The sequence below is a fragment of the Enhydra lutris genome, unplaced genomic scaffold (assembly GCF_002288905.1).
Source record: "Enhydra lutris kenyoni isolate GAN:26980312 unplaced genomic scaffold, ASM228890v2 scaffoldscaffold1, whole genome shotgun sequence".
Classification (NCBI taxonomy): Eukaryota; Metazoa; Chordata; class Mammalia; order Carnivora; family Mustelidae; genus Enhydra; species Enhydra lutris.
Genome location: NW_019154085.1, coordinates 66,681,697 through 66,705,768, shown reverse-complemented (window position 1 = coordinate 66,705,768; position 24,072 = coordinate 66,681,697). Strand labels below are relative to the sequence as shown.

Sequence of the window (24,072 nt, the reverse complement as noted above, 5' to 3'; positions counted from 1 at the left end):
CCTCCTCTCTCTCTGCCTGCCTCTCTGCCTACTTGTGATCTCTGTCAAATGAATAAATAAAAAAAAAAAAAAAAAATCTTTTAAAAAAATAAATAAATAAATAAATAAAATAAAATAAAATAAAATAAAAGCCTGAATACATACTTGAATTTGGAGTGGGTGAATCATTAGTTTCATTAACATTTCCTGATCAGGTAAAACAGAATCCAAATCTAGTTCTTGACATTTCACAGCCTAAAAATTATGAAAAAGAAGTTACTAATTCAATACTTAATTTCCAATATTTAAAAAAAAAAATTGCTGGACGATAATCTTACCTTACTCAAAAACATAGCATAGTAACGATGAAGGGGAAGATGAAAAGTGACTTGGTTAGGTGCTGGCTGGAATAAACAAACAAAATCCACGAGTCAAAGAAGGTTTCAGAATGCTAAGTTCAAAGAAGGTTTCAAAATGCTAAAACCACACTTTTACCTTGATTTATTCCTATGCCTTTTTAACAAAACTTGAACTTTTAGATGATATAGCTTTAAAAAACCACTGCATAGAACAAGGGATGGAATGGATTTCCCTTTACAGTAGCCTATTTGGGAATCTTCAAATGCATGTACACCAAACATGACGGTAGTAACCAGAACAATAATCACAGCTGACCTTACTCACATTACCTCATTTAATCCTGAGAAGAACCCTATGGAGTATAAACTATTAATGTTCTCATTTTATAAGTAGGGAAATTCAAGCTTGGAAACTTAAGACTGAAGAGCCAGTCTGGACTCCACTGTTGTACTCAGACGGTAAGAGGCTCTGATTACAGTCCTAGAGTGAGGTACAGGGGAAGGCCTTGCCTATGTTCACAAGCTGGATAAATTGCTCCCCACACTGGCACTGAGCACACACCCTCCTTGAGAAAGCTTAGTACCGTATGTATCAAGAAACTCTGACATTCTTGTAAATATTATAAAAATTGTATTTTATTTTTTTTTAAACATTTTATTTATTTATTTGAGAGAAGAGAGAGACAGTGAGAGAGAGTATGAGTGAGGAGAAGGTCAGAGGGAGAAGCAGACTCCCCGTGGAGCTGGGAGCCTGATGCGGGACTCGATCCCGGAACTCCAGGATCATGACCTGAGCTGAAGGCAGTCGCTTAACCAACTGAGCCACCCAGGTGCCCCTAAAAATTGTATTTTAAATCTACAAATCCCATGGATCATTCTATCACTATAGAACAAAACTATATAACAACTGTCCTCCTTAAATAAGAAAAATGAAAAATGAAAAAGGTATTGTTTGTTTTTAAATGCTTTTGCAAATATTTTCTGGATAAAATTTAAAAAAAAAACCTTATCCAGAACATTCAATTATGCTGATGTAATATTGGTATAAAGTTATTAAAAAGTTATAAAGAGTTGCAATATGTCACCATCCCTTAGTTTTTTTTTTTTTTCAAAACAAATATAATTAACGTCCCCCTCAACGTGTGAATAAAGAGCTATAGAAATTTGTTCTAATAAATAAAAGTTTGCCTCCCATAAAAAGGAGGGAATTTCTGATAAATGCAACAACATGTAAGAAACTTAAGGACATTATGCTAAGTGAAATGTCAGTCACAAAAAGACATACTGTATGATTCCACTTATATGAAGTACATAGAATAGTCAAAATCATACACAGAAGGGCATCTGGGTGGCTCAGTGGGTTAAGGCCTCTGCCTTCGGCTCGGGTCATGATCCCAGGGTCCTGGGATCGAGCCCTGCAGCGGGCTCTCTGCTCAGGGGGAGCCTGCTTCCCTTCCTCTCTCTCTGCCTGCCTCTCTGCCTACTTGTGATCTCTGTCTGTCAAATAAATAAATAAAATCTTTAAAAAAAAAAAATCATACACAGAAAACATAATGATAATTGTCAGGGGCTGGAAAGGAAAGGAAAATGAGGAGTTACAGTTTTGAAACATGAAAAATTCTGGAGATTGGCTGCAGAACAATGTGAATATACTTAACACTACTTACACTTAAAAATACACTTAAAAATGCCTGATGGTAAATTTTATGTTACGCTTATTTTACAACTAAAAATAAGTTTGCTCCCACATTACTATAATCACCTGAGTAACATATTCTATACTAACTAGCTAAATCAGAATCTCCCTCAATTTCCTCTGAAGGTATTAAGGACAGTGGTTAAGAGCAGACTCTTAAAAGCTAGATTTGCATGAGTTCAAACCCTGACTCTGCTACCTCCAACTATAAGCTGTGAGCAAGTAACTTAAACTCTCCATGCCAAAATGACTGGCCTGTAGAACAGAAATAATAAGCAGCAGGACAGCTGTGAGGATTATCTTTAACATAGTACCCAACACATAGTACTGTTACCTACAGAGTCATGGACCTTGTCTTGTCTTTCAAGGCTTTAGTATCTCTGAAGTTCATACTCTTCTGCAGCATTATATTCCATAATCCCTTCTTTTTTAATGTGACAGATTAGCCACTTGCTAAACTCTTCTTCCACTGCTTCCATATAAAATGGCGGTCATCAGACCTCATTCTCAGCTTTCTACTCCTCTCCTTCTAGGTGACTTTATCCAGATTCACAGCTTGGACTGCCAACTCGACCAAGATGAATCCCAAATCTCAGCAGAAGTCTCGCTCCTAAATTCCAAACCTTACATTCCAGTGTCTACTGAACATCATCACTTAATAGTCTATGCAAACCACAAATACTTCGGGTCCAAACTAAACTCAGCATCTTTGTCCTAAAACGCAATCCTCCTCAATGTTTCTTCCCAGTTCCCTAGTAATTCAAATCTGAAATGTAGATTCTTTCCCTCTCACAAGTCTCCACCATCTGATGAGGCACCAAATCGTGTTTATTAGCTTTTCCAAATATCTCTTAATCTACTTCCTTCCCTGTTCCCACACTGCCCCTAACCTTAGCTCAGCCCTCAACATTTAGTGCCTAGATTTCAGTGACACCTCCTGCTTTCTATTCTTACTCTCCGTGACACACCTTTGTGCTATCTGCCAAGCTCACAACTCTCCCCATCTTTTCAGAACATCTCTCCCTACTCCATCTCCCAAACACACAGACAGAATGGAGCCTGACAGTCAAGTTTATAATAGCCATACCTAATTGGAATCGGGGCAGAAGATATCTCACACAACCTGAACAATAAGAAATGTTTTTCTCTTAAAAACTTCACGTTGGGGGGCATCTGGATAGCTCAGTTCATTAAGCAACCGACTCTTGATTTCGGCCCAGGTCATGATCTCAGGGTTGTGAGACCGAGCCCCGTGTCAGGCTCCTGCTTAGTAGGGAATCTGCTTGAGGATTCTCTCTCCCTCCTGCTCTTCCTCTGCCTCTCCCCCAGCTCATGCGCTCACTCGCTCTTTCTCTCTCAAATAAATAAATCTTTTAAATTTTTATTTAAAAAAAAAAAGTGGATGTTGGATTCAGAGACATCCTCAGAATCTTGAAGTATGTTTGAAATTGTAACATTAAGCAACTTCCGGAAGGTAACATTTCATCACATAGGCAAAGAAGCACAGAAAGCCAATATACAGAGGGGGGGAAAAAATAGGGCAAAGCAAAGGCCAAAGACAGGAGCTCCTGTTCAGCTTTCTAATCAGTTCCTCAGAACCTGAGGCTGCCATAAGATCCCTGAGCTACCCACTTTGTACTCACAAGAAATTAGGCCTCCCCTAAATTAAGCTGCCTCAAGAATGTTTTTTCCTTGCATTCATAAATACCTTAAGCTATTTAAACCTCCATATGTTCTAAGAGGTGATCTTCCCAAAATATTAATTAAATCTTGTACCTCCTCCATTCACAATCTTTTAATGGTTCCCTATAGTTCTAACCCCCTGATAACCTTCTAACCCTTGAGAAGACAGCTTACGTCTCCAGCCTCATCTCCTGTCACATAAACTCATGCACCACAGGTAGTATCCCTAACTCACCAACCTTTTGTGCCTCTATGCTGTTCTCTCTGCCTCAAATACTACACATTCCTTCTCCCAATGGATTAACATATCCTTAAGACTTGGCTCAAATGAAATTTCCTCTAGGAAACATTTCCTAAATCCCTTAAGCTAAATCAGATACTACACTCTATTCTCCCCCATAGTACCTGGTCACAACTTTACAGGAGCACTGGAATCATGTTAACCATTTACCTGTCTCCCATTTCCTTAAATTAGGGACTGTTTCAGCACCTATCTCCAGTGTTTTTTAAACAGCAAACATTCAATATATTCTACTTTAATAAGTACCTAACATTAAATAAGTATCCTACTTCCCTCTTATCAAAGAACTCCAATCAAACTACCCTGCCACATATTCATAATCATTGCCCTACAGGATATTCATGTATTTGAGGATTCTTAAATGGCCTGCCTTACTGGGAAATTTATTCTATCCCTTGTTTCTAATATCACTGTTTGATTTGTGTTAATTCAGTTCAAAAGATTTATTTAATCTGTGCTAGACTACCCCAATAACTTCTGATATTCACTCACAAGGATGGTAAAAGAAATATTTATCACAAATGTTAACAAGCCTCATATTCAATCCTCATTAGCTAATAATATTATCTTCAAATAAACAGATGAGATGGATTCAGCAATGCTAAAAAAAAGTTAAAAATAAAATAACTTTTAAAAACCTGTTTAAAGGGCACCTGGGTGGCTTAGTCAGTTCCATGTCCAACTCTCAGTTTAGGCTGGGGTCATGATCTCCAGGTCATAGGATTGGGCCCCAGGTTGGGCTCCTCACTCAGCGGGGAGTCTGCTTGGGTTTCTCTCTCTCCCTCCCCCTCTCTCTCCCTCCCCCCGCCACTCATGTGTGTGCACACACTCTTCTCTCAAATAAATAAATAAAAATAAAATCTTAAAAAAGAAAAACTAAGATCATATAGCTAGTTGGTTTGTGGCAGAGCCACAATTTATACTTGGGTCTGCTTGACTTTATAGCTCTTTCCACTGAAAATAGCCAACAGCACTGAAATACTACCAGACAAGGGGCACCAGGGTGGCTCAGATGGTTGAGCGTCTAACTCTTGATTTCAGCTCAGGTTGTGATCTCAGGGTCCACAGACTGAGCCCTGCATAGGACTCTGCACTCAGTGGGGAGTCTGCTTATTCCTCTCCCTCTGCTCTTCCCCACCCCCTGTTCTCTCCTTCTCTCTCCCTCTTTTTCTCAAATAAATAAAATCTTAAAAAAAAAAAAAAAAGAAAGAAAGAAAAAGAAATACTACCAGACAAGGAATTAAGAGATGTGGGCTCTAGACTCAGAACTACCAGTAATTTGCTATGCAACTATAGGCAAGTCATTTAATATCTTTGCATCTCCATTGTACATCTACAAAAAGGCGGGGTGGGGGGGAATAATACCTTCTCTACTTCAAAGGGTTGTTTTGAGGAACAAATATGCCAAAGCACTTTAAGTAACAAAAAACTTTGAAAATACCTTAAAAAACAAACCATACTGTGTGATTCCTTAAGTTCTATGCTTATTTTCTCTTCTAATCTCTTTAAATTATTTCCAATATTCAATAAATTCCTAAAATATTTCTGTGTGAAAAATAAATCTACTATTTCCTTGAGTTCAGCTGCTCTATATACCATACATGATTCTAACTGTCCTTAACTTCACCCCTGAGCTCAACAATTAATTTGATGTGTGTAACCCTCTGAGTAATGGTGTTTTCCCCTTCCTCAAAGCATTGTCTTAGTGATGCTACCATTTCAACAATACCTCCTAAGTTTCAAATACAAATGAGAGCTGGAATGAGAGAAGTTCCAGTTGAGTGACTAATCCTAGAGAGGGCAAAGGAGTAAAACAGGTTGAAAGTATGGAGGCATAATCTGAATCTAATCATGGGACACACCCAGACTGAGGGGTGTTCTATAGCATAACTGAGCTAGCTGTACTCTTCAAAATAAGAAACTGTCCCAGAAGGAGACTGGAGACATGATGACTAAATGCAACATGGGATTCCGACTAGGATGATTTTGATATAAAGGACAACAATGTACAATTTATAAAACATGAAGGAATTCTAAGGATTGGACAGTAATTATATATTAACGTTAACTTCCTAATTTTTATAATTGTATCTGGTTGTATAAGACAAAGCCCTTGCTTGTAGGAAGTACACACTGAAGTATTTGAGAGTAATGGGCATCAAGTCAAATGGTTCAAGAAAACAAAGTTCTTTGTACTTCACTTCCAAATTTTCAATAAGTTTGTGATTGTATCCAAAAAAATTTTTAAAGAAAGGTGAAGAAAAAGAAAAAAATTCCCCACCCACAAAAAAAAAAAGAGAGACAGACAGACAGCAGGAGTTCCATCTGCCCAGGATTCAGAAATGAGATGGGGGAGTTGGAGTGGTCTGAAACACGGCCCTCCTTATGCATATGGCATACTGTGAACCCACTTTATAAAAGGAATAAAAGGGGCTTCTGAGAGAAAACTTGGGCTATTTACAAGCAAGCCCTTGTTTAATTCATACAGAGTATGTTCTGTGCCAACTCTTCTCAGCTCATTATTAATAACAATCACCTTTGTTCAAGCCCACAGAACACTAACCAATTAATGAAGATGTAACACCCTTTCCATTAAACTCTCCTATCCTATCGACATTTGCACTGTCACTTTAAACCCCTCTAAATGAAACTAATCTTTACTCCTGAGAAATATGGAGACATATACCCTTCATAACAGATAAAGGAATTATAAGCAAGTATGATTAGTACACTTCAGAATCTCATAAATGTCAAAGAACTGATCTTCCACCTCTCCTTTTTTAAACTTAATGGTAATATCCTCATCCTAACTTCTTTGCCTTATCCCATGAAAAGATATTCATTATTTTCAGTTAAATGAGATATAACACTTTTCTTAAGTGCCTTTATATATGTCAAAAATATACATACCTCATCTACAAAGTTAATAGCATCAAACCAGTCTTGAAGAGCTTCAAGGCAGTATCTAACAACATTTCGAGTATACTCTTGAGTTTCCTAAAATAATAAGTTATACAAATTTTACATTATATAAATATGTATATTTTCAACTTCAAATTATATGTAATACATGAAAATTATATATATGGTAACATAATATATATAAAATCAGAAGACCACATTTGCCATTTTAAGAAATCGTTTCACAAACTAATAGTAACAACCAGAGACAATTAGGAAAATTAAAAAACACAGCATGTTATGTTTTATATAATTTATTCTTGGAAACGGATCAAAGCTGAAATAGTTTTAGGTGATGCATATCAAGCTCTATTCAAAGAGATTTCAAAAATATTATAAGTTTCTTAATATTAACTGTTTAATGAGTACAGCATCTTTGGGGATGATGAAAACATCTTAGAGATGAATGGTGGTTATGGTTGCACAACACAGAGAATGTACTTAATGTCAATGAACTGTACATCTAAAAATGATGAAACTGTGTATTTTACATATTTGCCACAATAAAAAAAAACAGACCAACAAAGGAGCAGAGAACCTTTAAGTACTGTGAGCAGCCTGTGAATATCTTAGCTTGCTAAAAAGAAAAGATAAGTGTGTGCCACTCAAAAGTACTATGAAAGAAAATTAGAATGTTTTATGGAGAAATTGAGCCACTGAAATAGGAAACTATTAAGTTAAATGGCAAAATAAATCATGATAGCCTCTCTTTAAAAAAAATAATAATAATGGGCAAAGGATCTGAATAGACATTTCTCCAAAGAAGATCTACAAATGGCTAATAAGCACATGAAGAGATGTTCAACATGATCAGTCATTAGGAAAGTGCAAATCAAAGCCACAATAAGCTATCACTTCACACCTATTAGGAAGGCTCTATTTTTTTAAAATGCAAAATAAAAAGTGTTGACAAGATGTGGAGAAACTGGAACCCTCACACATTGCCAGAGGAAATATAAAATGGTATAGCCACTGTGAAGTTAAACTCAGAGTTACCATATGACCAAACAAGTCTACTCTCATATACCCAAGAGAATTAAAAGTATTTGTTCACACAAAAACTTACATGCTAATGTTCACAGCAGCATTATCCACAGTAACTAAAAAATGGCATTAACCCATGAATGGACAAGTAGAATGTGGTACATCTATGCAATGGATTACTATTCAGCTTTAAAAAGAAATGACACACAACATAACAGAGTTGAACCATGAAAACATTATGCTAAGTGAAAGAAGAAAATGGCTGTATAATGTATGATTCCACTTATATGAAATATCCAGATTAGGCAAATTCATAGACACAGCTGGGAGAAAGCAGTTTCCAGGGAATAAGAGCAGACTGAGACTGGGAAGTATAAGGTTTCTTTAGGAGATGGGTGATTAGTGGGGAATTTGTGGTACCAGCTGTACAGCTTTGTGAATATACCATATGACTGAACTAATACTTTAAGATGGTTAAAATAGAGAATTTTAGGTTGTATAAATTTGAAATCTATAAAAAAAAGTTTTTAAAAGAAGACACTTTTGGCCTTGATGTATAATAAAAGTGCAGGTCACATCAAAGTCAAGTAGATTAAAATCTTTATATACAATTATTCTGTGCTTTAAAGAAAGCTAAGTTTCCCATTGCTGCCTTCTCCTTCATCCTGCTCAGTCTCCTGTCTTGTTCATTATTCTATCATATATATTATCATGCAGGTCCATCTTATGTCCACTACCATCCAGACCAAATATCACTTATCTAGTTTCCTTGCCAACAGTCTCACCCTGTTTTAATCTACACTATATGAAATTTATCTTTAAAAAATATTATTTTATACATTATGTTTCCTAATTTCTTACTGAAAAAAAATTTAATGGCACTTTTAAGTTACCATAAATAATGTGTCATAACCAAACTAAAGTGGCAGATAAGTCACAGGTAAAGAAACATTTAAAACCAAATGTTTGGGCAAAGGGTAACATAATACCCTTTCGGTACAAATACAAACTGATATGACCCTCCTGTAGAAAAATTTGAAAAGCATGTATCAAGAGCCTTTAAAAAGGTGACCAATTGGAGTGCCTGGGTGGCTCAGTGGGTTAAAGCCTCTGCCTTCAGCTCAGGTCATGATCCCAGGATCCTGGGATCGAGCCCCACATCGGGCTCTCTGCTCTGCAGGGAGCCTGCTTCCTCCTCTCTCTCTCTCTCTGCCTGCCTGCCTCTCTGCCTACTTGTGATCTCTGTCTGTCAAATAAATAAATAAAATCTTTAAAAAAAAAAAAAAGGTGACCAGTTAATTCCATTCCTAAATATAGTATATTTAATAATCATGTCCAGATCTTCTTTCTCCCATCTCCCACCACTAACACACCCATCCAAAAAAATGCAGTGTGCACATTACTAGTTTTATAACCTTTTCAGTCTGTTTATGCATATGTAAAAATGGACAGAAATGGACATAATACTATCTACCTCCTAGTACTGTGAAGGAAGCAAATTAAATAATGTTTGTAAAATGCTCCGTATCATAGTCTAGCACTATGTGTGACAAGCAGTTACGTGCTCCAAAGGGTCAGGGCCACAGTTACCTAAAGCTGCCACTAGATGGAGATTTTACAGCTTATTTGTTTTGTTAGGAAAGCAAAAATTTGTAGGATTCTGGAAATGTCCCATCCCTTTATCCAATCTGTTATCAATATAGTATTAGTTATTTAACTAGCTCTTAACATTTTCAAGAACCAAACAGCATTTAGGGCAATCATACAAAGAAAGTAAGCTACCAGGTGAAGTTCTTTTTATTGTTAATCCTTTAGTTTTATATCTTTTAATTAGAGAATAGAAACAACAAAACAGCTGTTTTACTTTAATAGTCTTTCTTCTAGCTTACATTTCTAAAACCCAACAACAGTATTGCTAAAAAGCTCTAGACAATCTTGCTTTTAACAGACAATTACAGCAAAATGGGAAAGAGCTGAAATCAGATGGATTTGTTTTCAAACTCAGCTTCTACTTAAAAGCTGTGTGAACGTGAGCAAGTTATTTAACTTCTGCAGGAAAGAGATGATACTATCTACTTTATAAGAGATACAATGAAGACTAGATTAAGAATATAATACAAATAATACAGTGTGAAGAACAATGTCTGGCAGAATGTGGGGGCTCATCAAGAGAATGTCTTAATTAGGAACTAAATACTCCCTTAACTGAGAAACTGCTCTCTCAGATTCTCTTAAATGGGGTTGCTTTCTCGATTCTCTTCACTTCTTAGGTTAAGGGAACCATAACACACTGCAATCCTGGCCTTCAAAGCTAAAAATTAAACTACTGCCCAGAAACAATGAGTTCATTATCAGAGATAAACATAAACCCAACTTCATAATCCAAATTCATCTTAAACACAACTGTCAGAATAATCTTCCTAAAATACTGATCTTTTCATATTAACATCATATCAACCTCCCTGATCCATCACTGTCTTTTGTTGGCTTATAGGATACTGTGCTCCTCTAGGTTTTCTCCTCACCCTTACCTCTGATGTTGCAGTGTTAGTTCTTTCTTCAGGGTTCACTTCTCTCCCTACTTGATCTCATCCCACACCCCTGGTGATAAATACCATTTACGTTACCAAGGGTCTAAAATTTATAACCTTAGTCCTGACTTCTCTTTTGAGCACAAGACAAATCAGCCCCCACACTCATTACTCTCAGAGCAAACTGTTATTCTCCTATAGAGCACTTACAAAATGAATCTGTGTGTTTACCTACATAACATCTATCTCCCCCATCAGACTGCCCCATGAAAATAAGGACCATGTCTATCTGGCTTAACACCAAAACCTAAGCATCTACATAATGTCTAGATAGTGTCTGGCATAAGAACAGCATTGAACAAAATTTTTTTTTAGTGAATGAACAAATGAACCTCATATTATATAACAGGGTTTTGTTTTGTTTTGTTTTATTTTGTTTTGATAAATGCTACAGTGGAAATTAAACAAAGTACTGTGAAAGCACTGAAACTAGAATCATAAACCTGACTGAAAGAATTTAATGAGCAGATTACATATCAGCTGAATAGCATTTTTATAGAGCTAACACTAGTGGTTCTTTACTCTGGTTAGAATCACTGCCAAGGTCCTTCTGCACTCAAATAAATCAAAATCTCTGAAAATGGGGGTTAGGCACATGCATTCTTAAGCTTCTTGGAACACTGAAAAAAATTAAAAAATTAAAAATTAAAAAATTAAATTAAACTAAAAAAAGGCTTCCAAAATGATTCTCATCTAAGAATAAGCAGAAAGAATGAGAGACCATAAGCCAAAAAGGGATTAGTTTGAACAAATGCACAGGTACCAAAAGAGGGATACCACATGTTGAAAAATGGTATTCAATCCAGTGACGACACGCAGAAAGACAGAGGGGTATAAATGGAAGATGAATTATAAGAGACAAGTTAAGGGGCACCTGGGTGGCTCAGTGGGTTAAAGCCTCTGTCTTCAGCTCAGGTCATGATCCCAGGGTCCTGGGATCGAGCTCTACATCGAACCCCACATCGAGCTCTCTGCTCAACAGGGAGCCTGCTTCCCTTCCTCTCTCTCTGCCTGCCTCTCTGCCTACTTGTGATCTCTGCCTGTCAAATAAATAAATAAAATCTTAAAAAAAAAAAAAAAAGAGAGAGAGAGAGAGAGACAAGTTAAGGGCAAATGATGGAGGATCTTAAATGTCTCTATAGGAAACACAGATGTTACCCTGTAGACTGATAAGAATTTTAATGATTCTTTAAGCAAAGGAGAAAGATGCACAGAGCTTAGAAAGGTAATTTCAGTACTGGGACAGATCAAGAGTAGGAAGAATTTAGAGGCAGGAAAACCAGTTAAATTATCTTAACAACCCAGATTTTAAAAATATAAGGAAATAAATTAAAAGACAGGAAAGAAGTGGTAGGGAGGATTTCTGGAGCAGAAGAGAAATTTCATGGTATCTAATAACAGGTTGAATAAAACTGGCACAGCAAGGACAGAAAGTTTCTATATTAGATAACTATATTTTCAGACACCATTAAATGACATTAAATGACACCATTAAATGACCCATACAGTATGGGCCAATGAATTTAATAAGTTAGTTAGTGGCTTGAGAAAATCCATCTACCTATTATGAGATCTTCATGAATAACCAGAGCTGCTGGAAATCTGAACCCGGCTAGACTAACAAAGTTGTAAGTCACATGCATTTGGAGAAGAGCTGAAGTCATGAGAGAAAATATAAATCTGATTAAAGGGACTCATATATTTAAAGAACATATGGAGGAGGGCCTCATAATAACCCTATGAAGGGCAGGCTTCAGTGTCCTGTTTCCGTTTTCTTTTGTTTTGCTTTCTCAAAAACAAGGAGAAGGTAGGAGACTGTCAAATAGTTTTAAGTGAGTTGACCAAGCAATACAAATAGAAAAAGGCAGACCCAAGATAAGAATCCAAGACTTCAAAACATTTCCACTATAAAATCTGGTCCAGCATGCTTATGGATACACGCTGCCAGTTGGTCTTCATGAGATCCATAGAGCAAAAGCTCAGTCAAGTTCTTAGTTTAGTAGGGTCAGGAAATTCCATTTTTCTGGATCATCCAAGGACTCTGGAGATCCATTAAACCACTACTTTAAAAATGCAGAAGTGAAATATATATTTGTATACAAAGACACAAGTATATCCAATTACAAATGATCATTTTCTTATCCAATTACAAGAATTAATGTTGCTGCTATGCTACTCTTAAGATTCCTTTGGTAGACAACTGGAAGTTGTATGAAATGCATACTAATTTTGTGCTTGGAATCTTAAAAATGTAAACGTTATTAAGAACTATTCTCACTCCTTAAAGACAAGAAGCAACAGATAACTAACTGATAATGGATAAAATGAAGCAATAAAGATAAATGTGGAGACTTCTAAAGCTCCAAAGACTATTCACAGTAAGGAAAGGCTGCAAGGATCTGACAATATAATGAACTCCAACTTGCCAAAGAATAGTAGTTAATGTCTCAGGTCAGTGTTCACAGAGCTGAATTCACAATTAAACATTGCCCATTAATATATATGAGTAAACAAATCAATGTTTTCACAAATCTTTTTCTTAAATCGCTCTTTTAAAGGTAAAGACAGAAATTAACAAAAATATTTTCAACATACCCTAACTTTACAATGGGATAAGAGCCCCCACATTGGCTGTGCACAGGCCTCAAGTTCAGCAGCAAAGGCAGCATAGTAGGTCTGAGACTCAAATTCCACATGCTCATTTAGTTCTCGCTTGTTTAAGTTCATACCTTGCAAAAATTAAAGCAGATATAAACCTTGCCAAATAGAAGCAAGTATTCATATTAAAAATCAAGTAAAATACTTCCTAGTACCAAACACTCAGTGCACACAAATGGCATAAATGACACGATATGTAGAGAAATAAATAAATAATTTGAAGTAAAATAGTCCTTTTAGAAGTTTTTACAAACTAGGTTTTCTTAGAAACACTTTGTGAATTGTCTCTTTAAATTGAGTATGTTGAATAAGAAAGTCAAAACTATTTTAATTGACACTATTTGAAATTTTATGAAAGTGTTATAAATCTTTCTTGAAGAATAAATCAGAAATTTCTAGATTAATGATTTAAAGTATAGGATTTACACTCCTGTTTCCTTTTTAATAATTTGGTATTTTTCATAACTCTGATATATTTTCATGAACAATTGATTAAAGTACTTACAAATATTAATTAAAATGAGATAGTTCACATGTAACCTGAATGATGTGCTTTTATCTTTTAATCAGTATATTAGATCGTCTTGCATTAGGCATTTTGTAAACTAAAAAAATTGACAAAAAAGTAAAATTCATACCTTGAAAGAAAGATACAAAGTTCATCCATGTAACTAACAAACCATGGTCCTCCAAAAATCTCTTAGCCACACTTTGATGAGAAAGGATATTAATAAAATCACTGACAAGAGGCCAATAAGTGTTATTCTTCAGTAATGCTTCTCCACAGTTCACTACCACATGTAAACTATTTTCTTCATCTAAAACAGACATACACAGCCCAGTAATAAATAAGTTTTAAAAAAACAAAAACTTTACCAACAATACACATTATATACATTAGAATCAGGGATATCTCAATTCAAACTCCAGCCAGACATATGGTGTGTTACTTAGACTCTGAATCAATTTCCCCATCTATAAAATGAGGGAAAGACACATATCTTAAGGAAATTAAATGAAACATTAACATAACACTAAGCACATCATTAAAATAATTATGACCACATATCTAACATATTACATGATACTGAGCTAGCTATATATTCATAAAACCTTATTATTTTCCTAATTTTAACAACATAATGCAGTATCTTTAGTTCTAATCAATAAAATATTTTATCCCTAGATTAATCTCATTCCATCTTACCAAACAAATCTATATGTGATGTATAATTGCTTTCTTCTACTCAAAACATATGTAAATGTAACTTTTTAGCAAGTACAGTATTCCAAAAATGAAAGATACACATATAAATAAACTTAAGCCTTTTAAAAAAAATCCTCAAAGTTTAATTACATTATTGTGGGTGGGGAAAGATTAGGTATGTACAAATCTTTACTATTAGAAGCTACAGCATATATGCATTAGCTCTCCTAATCTAGTCCAAATTAACTAATTCACTGGACAAATGAGCCCCCATTCCTAATGTAAAGCATACTAATACCCATAATATACAGAATGCACAAAGCTAGTAACCTGCTCCCTAGTACATAAGCCAAGATATATGCTTATCCAGAGTCCATTTTTGTTTCTGTTCATGCTAACTGTTCTTTTCATTATAAATTTTAAATTAAAAGTACATAAACTGATGAAATATAAAGACAGGTATGACAAAAACTGGATCATAAGCTTTTGAGAGACAATAAAAGTATCTAAGAAAATGCTAAAAAATCTTAGAGAAAAATCATAAAAACCTAGAATTTTTGCACTCAGATTGCTTTATACAGATTTTTTGTTTTAACTCCAAAGAAACTGAAACTGGAAATCACAGATGATGCCTTACAGAAGTGATGAGGGAGAACTCCAGACACGGAAACCAAAACTTAAAAATGCTTTGCCCAAAATTAACAGATTAGAGAATGAACAAGCATCTCTGTATTTTAAGTTAAAATGCACTGTTTAATACATGTATAATTTTTTTAATGATAACTCACTTTAACCAACTTTTTCAACTAACCATCTACTTGTGAAACTCATCAGTGGGGGCACTGGGTGGCTCAGTGGGTTAAGCACTGGCCTTCGTCTCAGGCCCTGATCTCAGGGTTTTGCCCTGGGATGGAGCCCCCGCTCAGTGGGGTGTCTGCTTCTCCCTCTCCTTTCACCCCTCCCCCCAACTGGTGTGGACTCTCTCTCTTGAGCACAAGAGCTCACTCTCTCACAAACAAACAGTATCTTTTTTAGAAGTTTAAAATATTTTTAAAAATAAAAATAAACTCATCAGTGAAGAGGCTTCTACTGTACTTCTTATTTTCCATACATTAAATTTAGGTTTCAGTCCATGAAATTATTTTACCTAACTCTTAAATTTAATAGTATGTAAGAACAGGACCCACAAAGTTAAGTATGTACTCTTTTAGTGCCTCTCAATAGGAGAGAGAGTGTAACTGAATGAAGAAGTGGGGCTTCTACAAACCACGTCACCTGAGTTAGAAAGCCATCTCTGACTGACAACTGCTGCCGCCATGAGTTGGTGGGCAGTTGATGTTAATGGGACAGTGCTCAGTGATGATGGAATTTGAAATTTTTTAAACACTGAAAATCACTGTTCTATTTAATTGAAACCAGAAGATGAATAAGCAGAATAAAATAAATCAAAATGACTATTTTCCTGGCACTGCTGTAAATACTACTGTTCTTATGAAAAACACCTTGGAACTTTTGGTAAAATAAAGTGACTAGGACTTCTATTTTTCCCCAACTGAGATTCACTCATCAACAAATATTTATTCAGCGCTTACTGAGGGCCAGGTATTCTTTTAAGTTCTGAGACTAAAGTGGTAAAAAGTCAAAACTTATATAGTCTCTCCACTGAGATTAATGTAAGACAGTGTGATACGGCTATCATAGGCAAAGTACAAGAAGTCATATGAATAAATACAGCTAGTCTACAATTCAGGAAAAGACTCTAACTTAGGAAGTGATGTCTAAACTAAGATCTACAGAATGAAGGAGGAATTAGGATCAGCCAAATAAACCAGGGATGGGAGAGGAAATGGTGTTGTAGGTAGAGGAAGCAATATAAAAAAAGGATGCAATCTTTGGGACAAAGAATGCAGGGGATAGGTGGCACAAATGAAGCCAGAGGGCCTTAAAAATCAGCTCCAGGAGTTTGGAGTTCATGTGAAGAGGATGGCAAGCCACTGGGGGGTAGGGTTGAGAGACAGGGACATGATCAAAAGTGTAGTGTGGAAAGTGACCAAAGGAAGGTGATGATGGCTAGTGGTATGAGGCCTAGAGATGTCAATGGCTTGAACTATGGTGGTGGCATGAAGATGTAAAGATGAAAAGAACAGCTATTTAAAGATGTTTAGAAGGTTCAAATGCAGACTTGATGATGTTTATTAAATCTACAAGAAGCACGAAGAAGTCAAAAAAGACCCACAGGTTTTTAAGTTGGGCAGCTGCATAGGTGGTTGACAGTGGTACCAAAACACACACTTGTGTACTCATATATGCATACATATATACACACTCACACACACACAATAATGGAAAAGAAGCAAGCTTGATGGAGCGATAAGAAGGAATTTTTGGTGTGGACATTGTGTGTTTGAAGTACTTGCAGACATTCAAAGAATACAGCTCAATAAACAGTTTAATATGCAGGACAGAACAATCTGGAATTAGTACATCTATAGACATTCCTATGGCTATGCAACATATGGCTTTGGGGGTTTGGGGGTGGGCTTGGGTTTTGTTTTTTTTTTTTTTTGTTTTGTTTTTTTTTTAGTTTTTTTTTTTTGTGAGAGAGAGTGTGTACGAGAGTGTGGGGGAGAGGGGCAGAGGGAGCAAGAAAGAGAATCTTAAGCAGGTTCCATACCCAGTGCAGAGCCCACCACGGGGCTCGATCTCATGACCCTGAGATCACGACCTGAGCTGAAATCAAGAGTCGGATGCTTAACCAACTGAGCCACCCAGGCATCCCTGCAACATATGGTTTTAAGTTTCCATTTTATACAGTTTGTTTCATAAGACAAATTATAAAATTTCAGCGATATGAATAGCTATATTTAGAATCACAAAGTAATACGGTACAGAAGAAAATATAACAAAGTAAAAGTGTAAGGTAGTGATCGCTTACTACTAGAGGTTTTTTCCTTTTAATCTTTAGCTATTGCTGTGCCCATGTGAATTCTCATTGTATCAGCTTCTATGTTTACTAATAGTATAGACAAAATTTTCAAATACTGTCTAATGAAAATTTCTGCAAAAGCTAGATAGATCTATTAAAAAAACAAAGTATAGAGATCCTATTGTAATATCTGTAGCTAGTTATAGGTAGTTCAAAATATTTAAAGCCTATTCTAATACTCTTGATGTAAGAACAGGAAAGTTTATGGTGCTTTTAGAAAGCCAGTAAATATGTATCATGAAACATAATGCTACTTTTAAAAGAGGACTAAAACACCATGGGAGCTAAAAACCATTTTAGACCTTGGCTTAGAAATAATGTAATTTACTGCTAGAAGAAATACATTTATACTTAAAGATCTTAGCAATGCTACCACCAGCTACTTAGCTTCCAGAAAATTCAATTTGTGTAAGAATTTTCAGAATAGATTAACTGCATTAGAAGGCAAGTACATACAGAAGGCAAAAATAAGACTTTGCAGTATGATTTTAGAAAATATAGGAAAAGTGAGAAGAGCAAAAATACCAGGACAAAGTGCCAAAAAAACACCAACATCAACAGGAGAAGAAGAAAAGAGCTTTGGGCCACAGAAAGAACAGACAATCAACAGTGTGAAACGCTGCTGAAAATCAGTAAAGATAAGGTCCGAAGAGTGGCCACAGGTTTCCCCATCATGTATGTCATGAAAAGGGTGATCCCATAATTTACTGTATAAAATGGGACACTTTTGAGAGTAAAGGAGATTGTATGAATAACTATGTCAGAACAATAGCATTACTTGGAGCCATTCAGGGAAAAATAGAACATGTGACCAGTGGAGTCACAAACAATTTCAGAGAGAGCAACAAAATGGTGGAAGTGGACACTAGACTGAAGTCAGTTACTGAGTGACTAAAAAGCAAGGAAACAAACAAACTCTTTCAAGAAATCTGGCTACAGAAAAAATATGAGAATGAAACACATCTTCTCAAACATTCTTCCTTAAAGATCAAGTACAAACAATATGTAACTAATAAGCACAGCTAAACCATTTAGTCAAGAAAAAAGAACTCCAGATGCTTTCCAAAAGAGCAGATACTTCTAACTTTAAAAAGTTTTCTAGTTTAGCGGGGTCTGGGTGGTGCAGTCAGTTAAGTATCTGACTCTTGATTTCAGCTTAGGTCATGATCTCAAGGTCATGAGATAGAGCCTGGCGTTGTGCTCTATACTCAGTATGGAGTCCACTGAAGACACTCTCTCTCCCTCTGTCCTGCCCCACCTCTCTTTCTCTCTCAAACAAATAATATCTTTAAAATTTCAAAACAATTTTTAAAATTAAAGTTTTCTAGTTTATAAATTAAAAATACTCTTTTAGGGGAAAGTCTTTCTCTAAATATATATTTTGATATATAAGAATATCATTGATACAAATGAATTATAATAGATACCATTTCAAAAAAGAACAAGCAATACATGTAATATATGTAGCTTAATCTTCAAAAGAAAGGGTCATCTTATCTGAAAATAGAAGAGCTATAATACAAAGCACCTTTTAAATTTTCCTTTAAAAAGGTGAAGAGATATATTGCTTAATGTAAATAATGTATTATGCTCCCATTATACCTACAACAGGAAGACAGACTTACATAGTGGGCAGGAGTACAGGTTTAATTCAGACAACTAGCCTTACTATTTACAGCTACAAAACCATAGATCATTGACTTCAACTCCCTAAGCCACAGTTCCCTCACTTATAAAATGGAAAAAAACAGTATCTACTTCACAGTTAAATGACATCATACAGAGTACTGAGGAAAGAGCATAGCACATAGTGAGTGCTCAAAAGCTGATAGCTATCATTTTAGCTAGCTATCATTAGCATATATAAGCACTGCATACCGCACTGAGCATACACCAATTTTCAGGTTATGGTATCACTTGAGAATGGATGACATGAAAACAGAGAGAAAATAGTAGCTGATATGCAAAAGGAGGTAACAGTGAAACAAAGCAAGTCTCAACTACAAGATCTCTCCTCCAAAGACAATGGAAAGGTCCTAAGATTTAATCTCAGGTATGTTGTTAAAGTTTAGCCCCATGTGCCAACTTGTAAGACACAGTACTATCAATGTGGACCTGCCTTGTGTCATGGTTAAGGGTAGACATCAGGAGATAAAAAGACCTTGGCTCTGTCATTTACTAGCTGTCTAACCTATGGTAAATGCGTTAACTTCTCTAAGCCTCAACTTACTCATCTTTAAAGTGGGAATAATATGGATAATAATAATACCAATCTCAGAGAACTGTTCAGAAACGTAACTGAGACAACATATGAATGGTATTAATACAGTGCCCTGTACACAGCAAATACTCAAATAAAACAAATTATTACAGGGAGGTAAAGTTAAGATGAAAGACCACAGTGAAATGAGAATGGGAGGAGATGCTAGAAATATTATAGTAGTTTGAGGAGTATCAATCATATAGTGGGCACAAAAGAAAAAAACTAAAGACCTCTCTAAGGGAAAAAAAAAAGGGAAGATTTATTTCAACTTTTAAATTTAAAACTACAGGCATATAAAAATGTCTAAGGCAGATAATAAAAATTTATAATAAAAAAATAGGTACATGACTAATAAAGAAATGGTTAAATTATGGTAAAGCCATATGACATTAATACCTGCAACCATTAAAAAACATGTTTCAACACATACAATATAGCAGCATATTTTTTAAGTATTATTTGAATCTGTAAATATACTCGTATCATACAAAAAGACAGAAAAGAACTATCCAAAACTGTTAACAGCTATTTGTGAATAACAAAGCTAAAGGTAATTTTAAAGTTTGCCTTAAAAATAATAAAGTTTATCTTTAAATTTTGATGAAAATTTTCAAAAAATTCTTTAACAAAGATGTATTACTTCATAATATTTTTAAAGCTATTTTAAGCATGTAAGGAGGTTTTTAAGACTAGTTACACAAAGTATACCAATAATAAAACTAGTGAAATAATTCTGAGTTTACCTTGTAGCTCACTTTTAATAAGGCAACTTTCCATCATGTATAATAGCACAGTGACCATAATATCCAGCAGCTGACATTCTTCTGTTACCTGTCTGGCTAACTCTTCATTGCTGAACAACTGAACACTAATATGCACAATTCTGTTAGACATTGTGTCTGACTCGTGACTTTTCTTCAGTGTTTTCATAATGAAAGCATAATGCTGAACAAACGTTTTTGTGAAAGCAACCTGTAAATTTTTAAATAGGAAGAAAAAACATATTAGTTTAACTTTGAGTTTTATAACGCATTTTCCAATATATTATATTAACATTTTAGAGCTATTATTAGCTTATGATGACACCCACAGAAATTTTAAAAGTTATTTCAATGATGATGGTAGTCACATTCTTTTGTCTGAAACATTAGCAAAATACTTGGATGATTAAAAAAATTTTAATAGACATTTTAAATTATTAAAGTTTTAGAACAATTTTAAGTATCATGATTTAAAAATGCCAATTTTCACTTTGGTTACAAATATATCAATTCACTAATGTCGAAGTAGGTATCTTTGTTCTGTGCTATCTACTTTAACAACAAAATCTAAAGTCTCAGCTTAAAACCATACCAGAGGATTTAATATAATTAAAATCAAGAGAATCAATGTGATTAACTCCAAAAGAAATGTCTTCTCCTATTTGACTGGAAAACTGACCACTATCTGAGTAAATAAATACTCTCTCTATGTACCATACACACCACTTCTTCTTTTCTTAACCAGGTATAAAGACATAAAACAATGCCATTATTCATTAAAGTGTAACTCCTAAAGAGGCTTTATTATATAAACCATAAGGAGAACTACAGCCGAAAAAAAGGAAGAAGAAGGATAGCATAATTTATTTTCTTTTCATCATACACTAGGCTGTGTCACTTTGCCATAATCACATGATGGTCATAAGTGAGAGTCTAGACCCTCTGGAACTACAGTCTTCACCTATCTACGTGTGTATATAGGTCAATAACTGTTCTCTCTTTAACGCTTATGGCCAGCAGCAACTAACCCTGTGATTTTCTCAAACCTAACCTCACAATCCACTTTTTTTTTTAAAGTAATCTCTACACGTAACATGGGTCTTGAACTCATCACCCCAAGATCGAGAATAGCAAGCTCTACCAACTGAACCAGCCAGAAGTCCCTATAATCCCACAATCTAAATTCAGCTGACCCCTTAAACATTCTCATAGCACTTTGTAACTCTCCTTTGGAGAACCTACCACAATTTAATTGACTACATATTTACTTGTGCAATTATTTTTTTGTTTGTCTCCCAGCATTCTCTTTGGACCAAGTTCCATGCAGACAGACTACTCTTAGGAATACTGCTTTGTAAACTGCTTTGCCTCAGATCTATGATCCTGTGCTTTTTGTGCAAAACCTATTTTGACAACAAAATAAGCTAATGCTTTTTATTAGTTTTATCTCAGTCCTCAAAGCTACAATAAAATAAGACACAGCTTAAAAACAAACCAAAAAATTTCATGATGAAAAGGTAAAGAAAGAGGAGCAAAGTTCAGAAAAGAAGGGAAAAAACATAGATACCTTATACTCTTGATCTGGAAGCATGTTGAGTAAGAAAGTTACCATCTTCTGAGGGAATTCATACTTTATAGTCCAAAACAACAGTTCTTCTAGAAAACTTTTATGTTTCAAAACATCCATTATAGATTGATCTACATAAAAAAAAGAAAACTTATCACCTAATGATTTAAGCTGCTCATCTCATTTAAACCTTACTATAATTAATAACCATTAACTTTAAACACTTGAGTGTATCTACAAATTAAGGACACCCTTTCAATAATTCAATAATACTGACATCATCAATCCAGGTTTCTACAATTTCCATGGTAAACAATAAAATACTTAATCCTTATATTTAAATAGGAAGCAGTTACTAAAAAAATAATTATTTGCCCTTAACATAAGCCATTTATCTAAAATTTCTAAGATTCAAAATAATTATCCTACAAGAACAATATTTATGGTATTTATACTAATACTAATAGTAATTAATAATTTTAAGCTAAAAACAAAATATTAAAGCCATAAAGCCCAAAATTATTGAATCTCTTCATTTTTAGTTTTTAGAGAAAAGGGGGGAAATTGATATAGGATTCAATAATTTATTTCTTCAAAATTGTTCTCCAGAAATGAAATACTAATTTTGCTACAGGAAGTAATTACTAATGTATTGCTTACTCTAGTATATACAGAAGCATTTACTTCTTATCTAGTAAGAATATACCAGGAAAATTATAAAGAATGTTATACATTCTTACTTGCTCTGGACTCAAGATGCCCTTCTTTATGCATAGGGAAACAGAAAATGGATGCCCCTTTTAAATACAAGGATTCAAAAAGGGATAAAATTACTACACAGCCAATTTCTAAGCTATTCCTTGAGGACTACTCTGTCTCCTACTAATCTCTGCAACCTTGTCACACTGAGTCAACAGAAAGGTCTCAACAGGTATATAATGAACTGAATATTTTTAATACTTTGGCTATTTCTTTCTCTCACCTTAGTGTCTTTCCCTAAAAAAGAACTACAAAATTCTGACTTCATCTTTGTTGGAGCAAATGATCTTGGGCTTGGGCTACCGCTCTGGATTATCAGGTCCATTAAAAGGACATTTTAGAGGATACAGCAAGTGTCAACTGTGAATGGATTGGTTCAGTGATAATGCTTTCACAAGGACTAGAGTTAAACAAAGGATTCTAAAAAATAATATCACATACGACAAAATACCCATGTATAGCCCTAAATTGAATTATAGTTCAAGTTATCTTATAGAGTAACCCTGAAGCATTTTTTCAATTAACCCTACCCTACCTCAGTCTCACAGTTCTCCTATTATTGAGTAATGTGGTCACACCACATCTCCTCAGGTCTAAAAATGTCACAATAAGGGCACCTGAGTGGCTCAGTCAAGCATCCAACTCTTGATTTCGACTCAAGTCGTCATGTCAGGGTCCTGAGATTTAGCCCTACATTTGGCTCTACGCTCAGCGCAGGGTGTGCTTGTCCCTCTCCCTCTGCTCCTTCCCCTTCTTGCACTCACACACTCTCTCTCTAAAATAAATAAAATCTTTTTTAAAAAAATGTAACAATAAGCAGGCCATCAATAAGCATGCCATATCTCTCTTGATTCTTCTTTAAAACATTCTGATTTTTTTTTAAAGATCTTATTTATTTGACAGACAGAGATCACAAGTAGGCAGAGAGGCTGGCAGAGAGAGAGGAGGAAGCAGGCTCCCTGCTGAGCAGAGAGCCCGATGTGGGGATCGATCCCAGTACCCTGGGATCGTGACCTGAGCCGAAGGCAGAGGCTTTAACCCACTGAGCCACCCAGGTGCCCCTAAAACATTCTGATTTTAACAGGCTTGAATAAATAATTATTAGACATAACTTTAACCCAATTTTTCTGTTAATAATAACCCATTATTTTTAGAATAATCTTTAGAATCTCCATTATTCTGGAGATACTACGAATTTAACTACAGAGAGGCAAAAGTTATATCCCAATTTCCTAACTCCCTTTCAGTCTGCCTTTGGTATAAGCAATATTTAATAGCGATAAAAATATAAATACAGGGGCGCCTGGGTGGCTCAGT

General features: G+C 35.1%; 1 protein-coding gene across 1 annotated transcript in view; it reads right to left on the bottom strand.

Moving 5' to 3' along the window:
* LOC111141672 (ubiquitin protein ligase E3 component n-recognin 3 (putative)) overlaps nucleotides 1-24,072 on the bottom strand; it is a 246,766-nt gene that overhangs the window by 166,647 nt on the left and 56,047 nt on the right. Inside the window, exons 7-13 of the mRNA XM_022494416.1 lie at nucleotides 21,997-22,127; nucleotides 20,412-20,640; nucleotides 13,851-14,030; nucleotides 13,150-13,283; nucleotides 6,929-7,015; nucleotides 318-383; nucleotides 145-234 (exon numbers count right to left, since the gene is read on the bottom strand). Coding sequence (XP_022350124.1) covers nucleotides 145-234; nucleotides 318-383; nucleotides 6,929-7,015; nucleotides 13,150-13,283; nucleotides 13,851-14,030; nucleotides 20,412-20,640; nucleotides 21,997-22,127 — 917 coding nt within the window. The remainder of the gene's footprint in view (nucleotides 1-144; nucleotides 235-317; nucleotides 384-6,928; nucleotides 7,016-13,149; nucleotides 13,284-13,850; nucleotides 14,031-20,411; nucleotides 20,641-21,996; nucleotides 22,128-24,072) is intronic.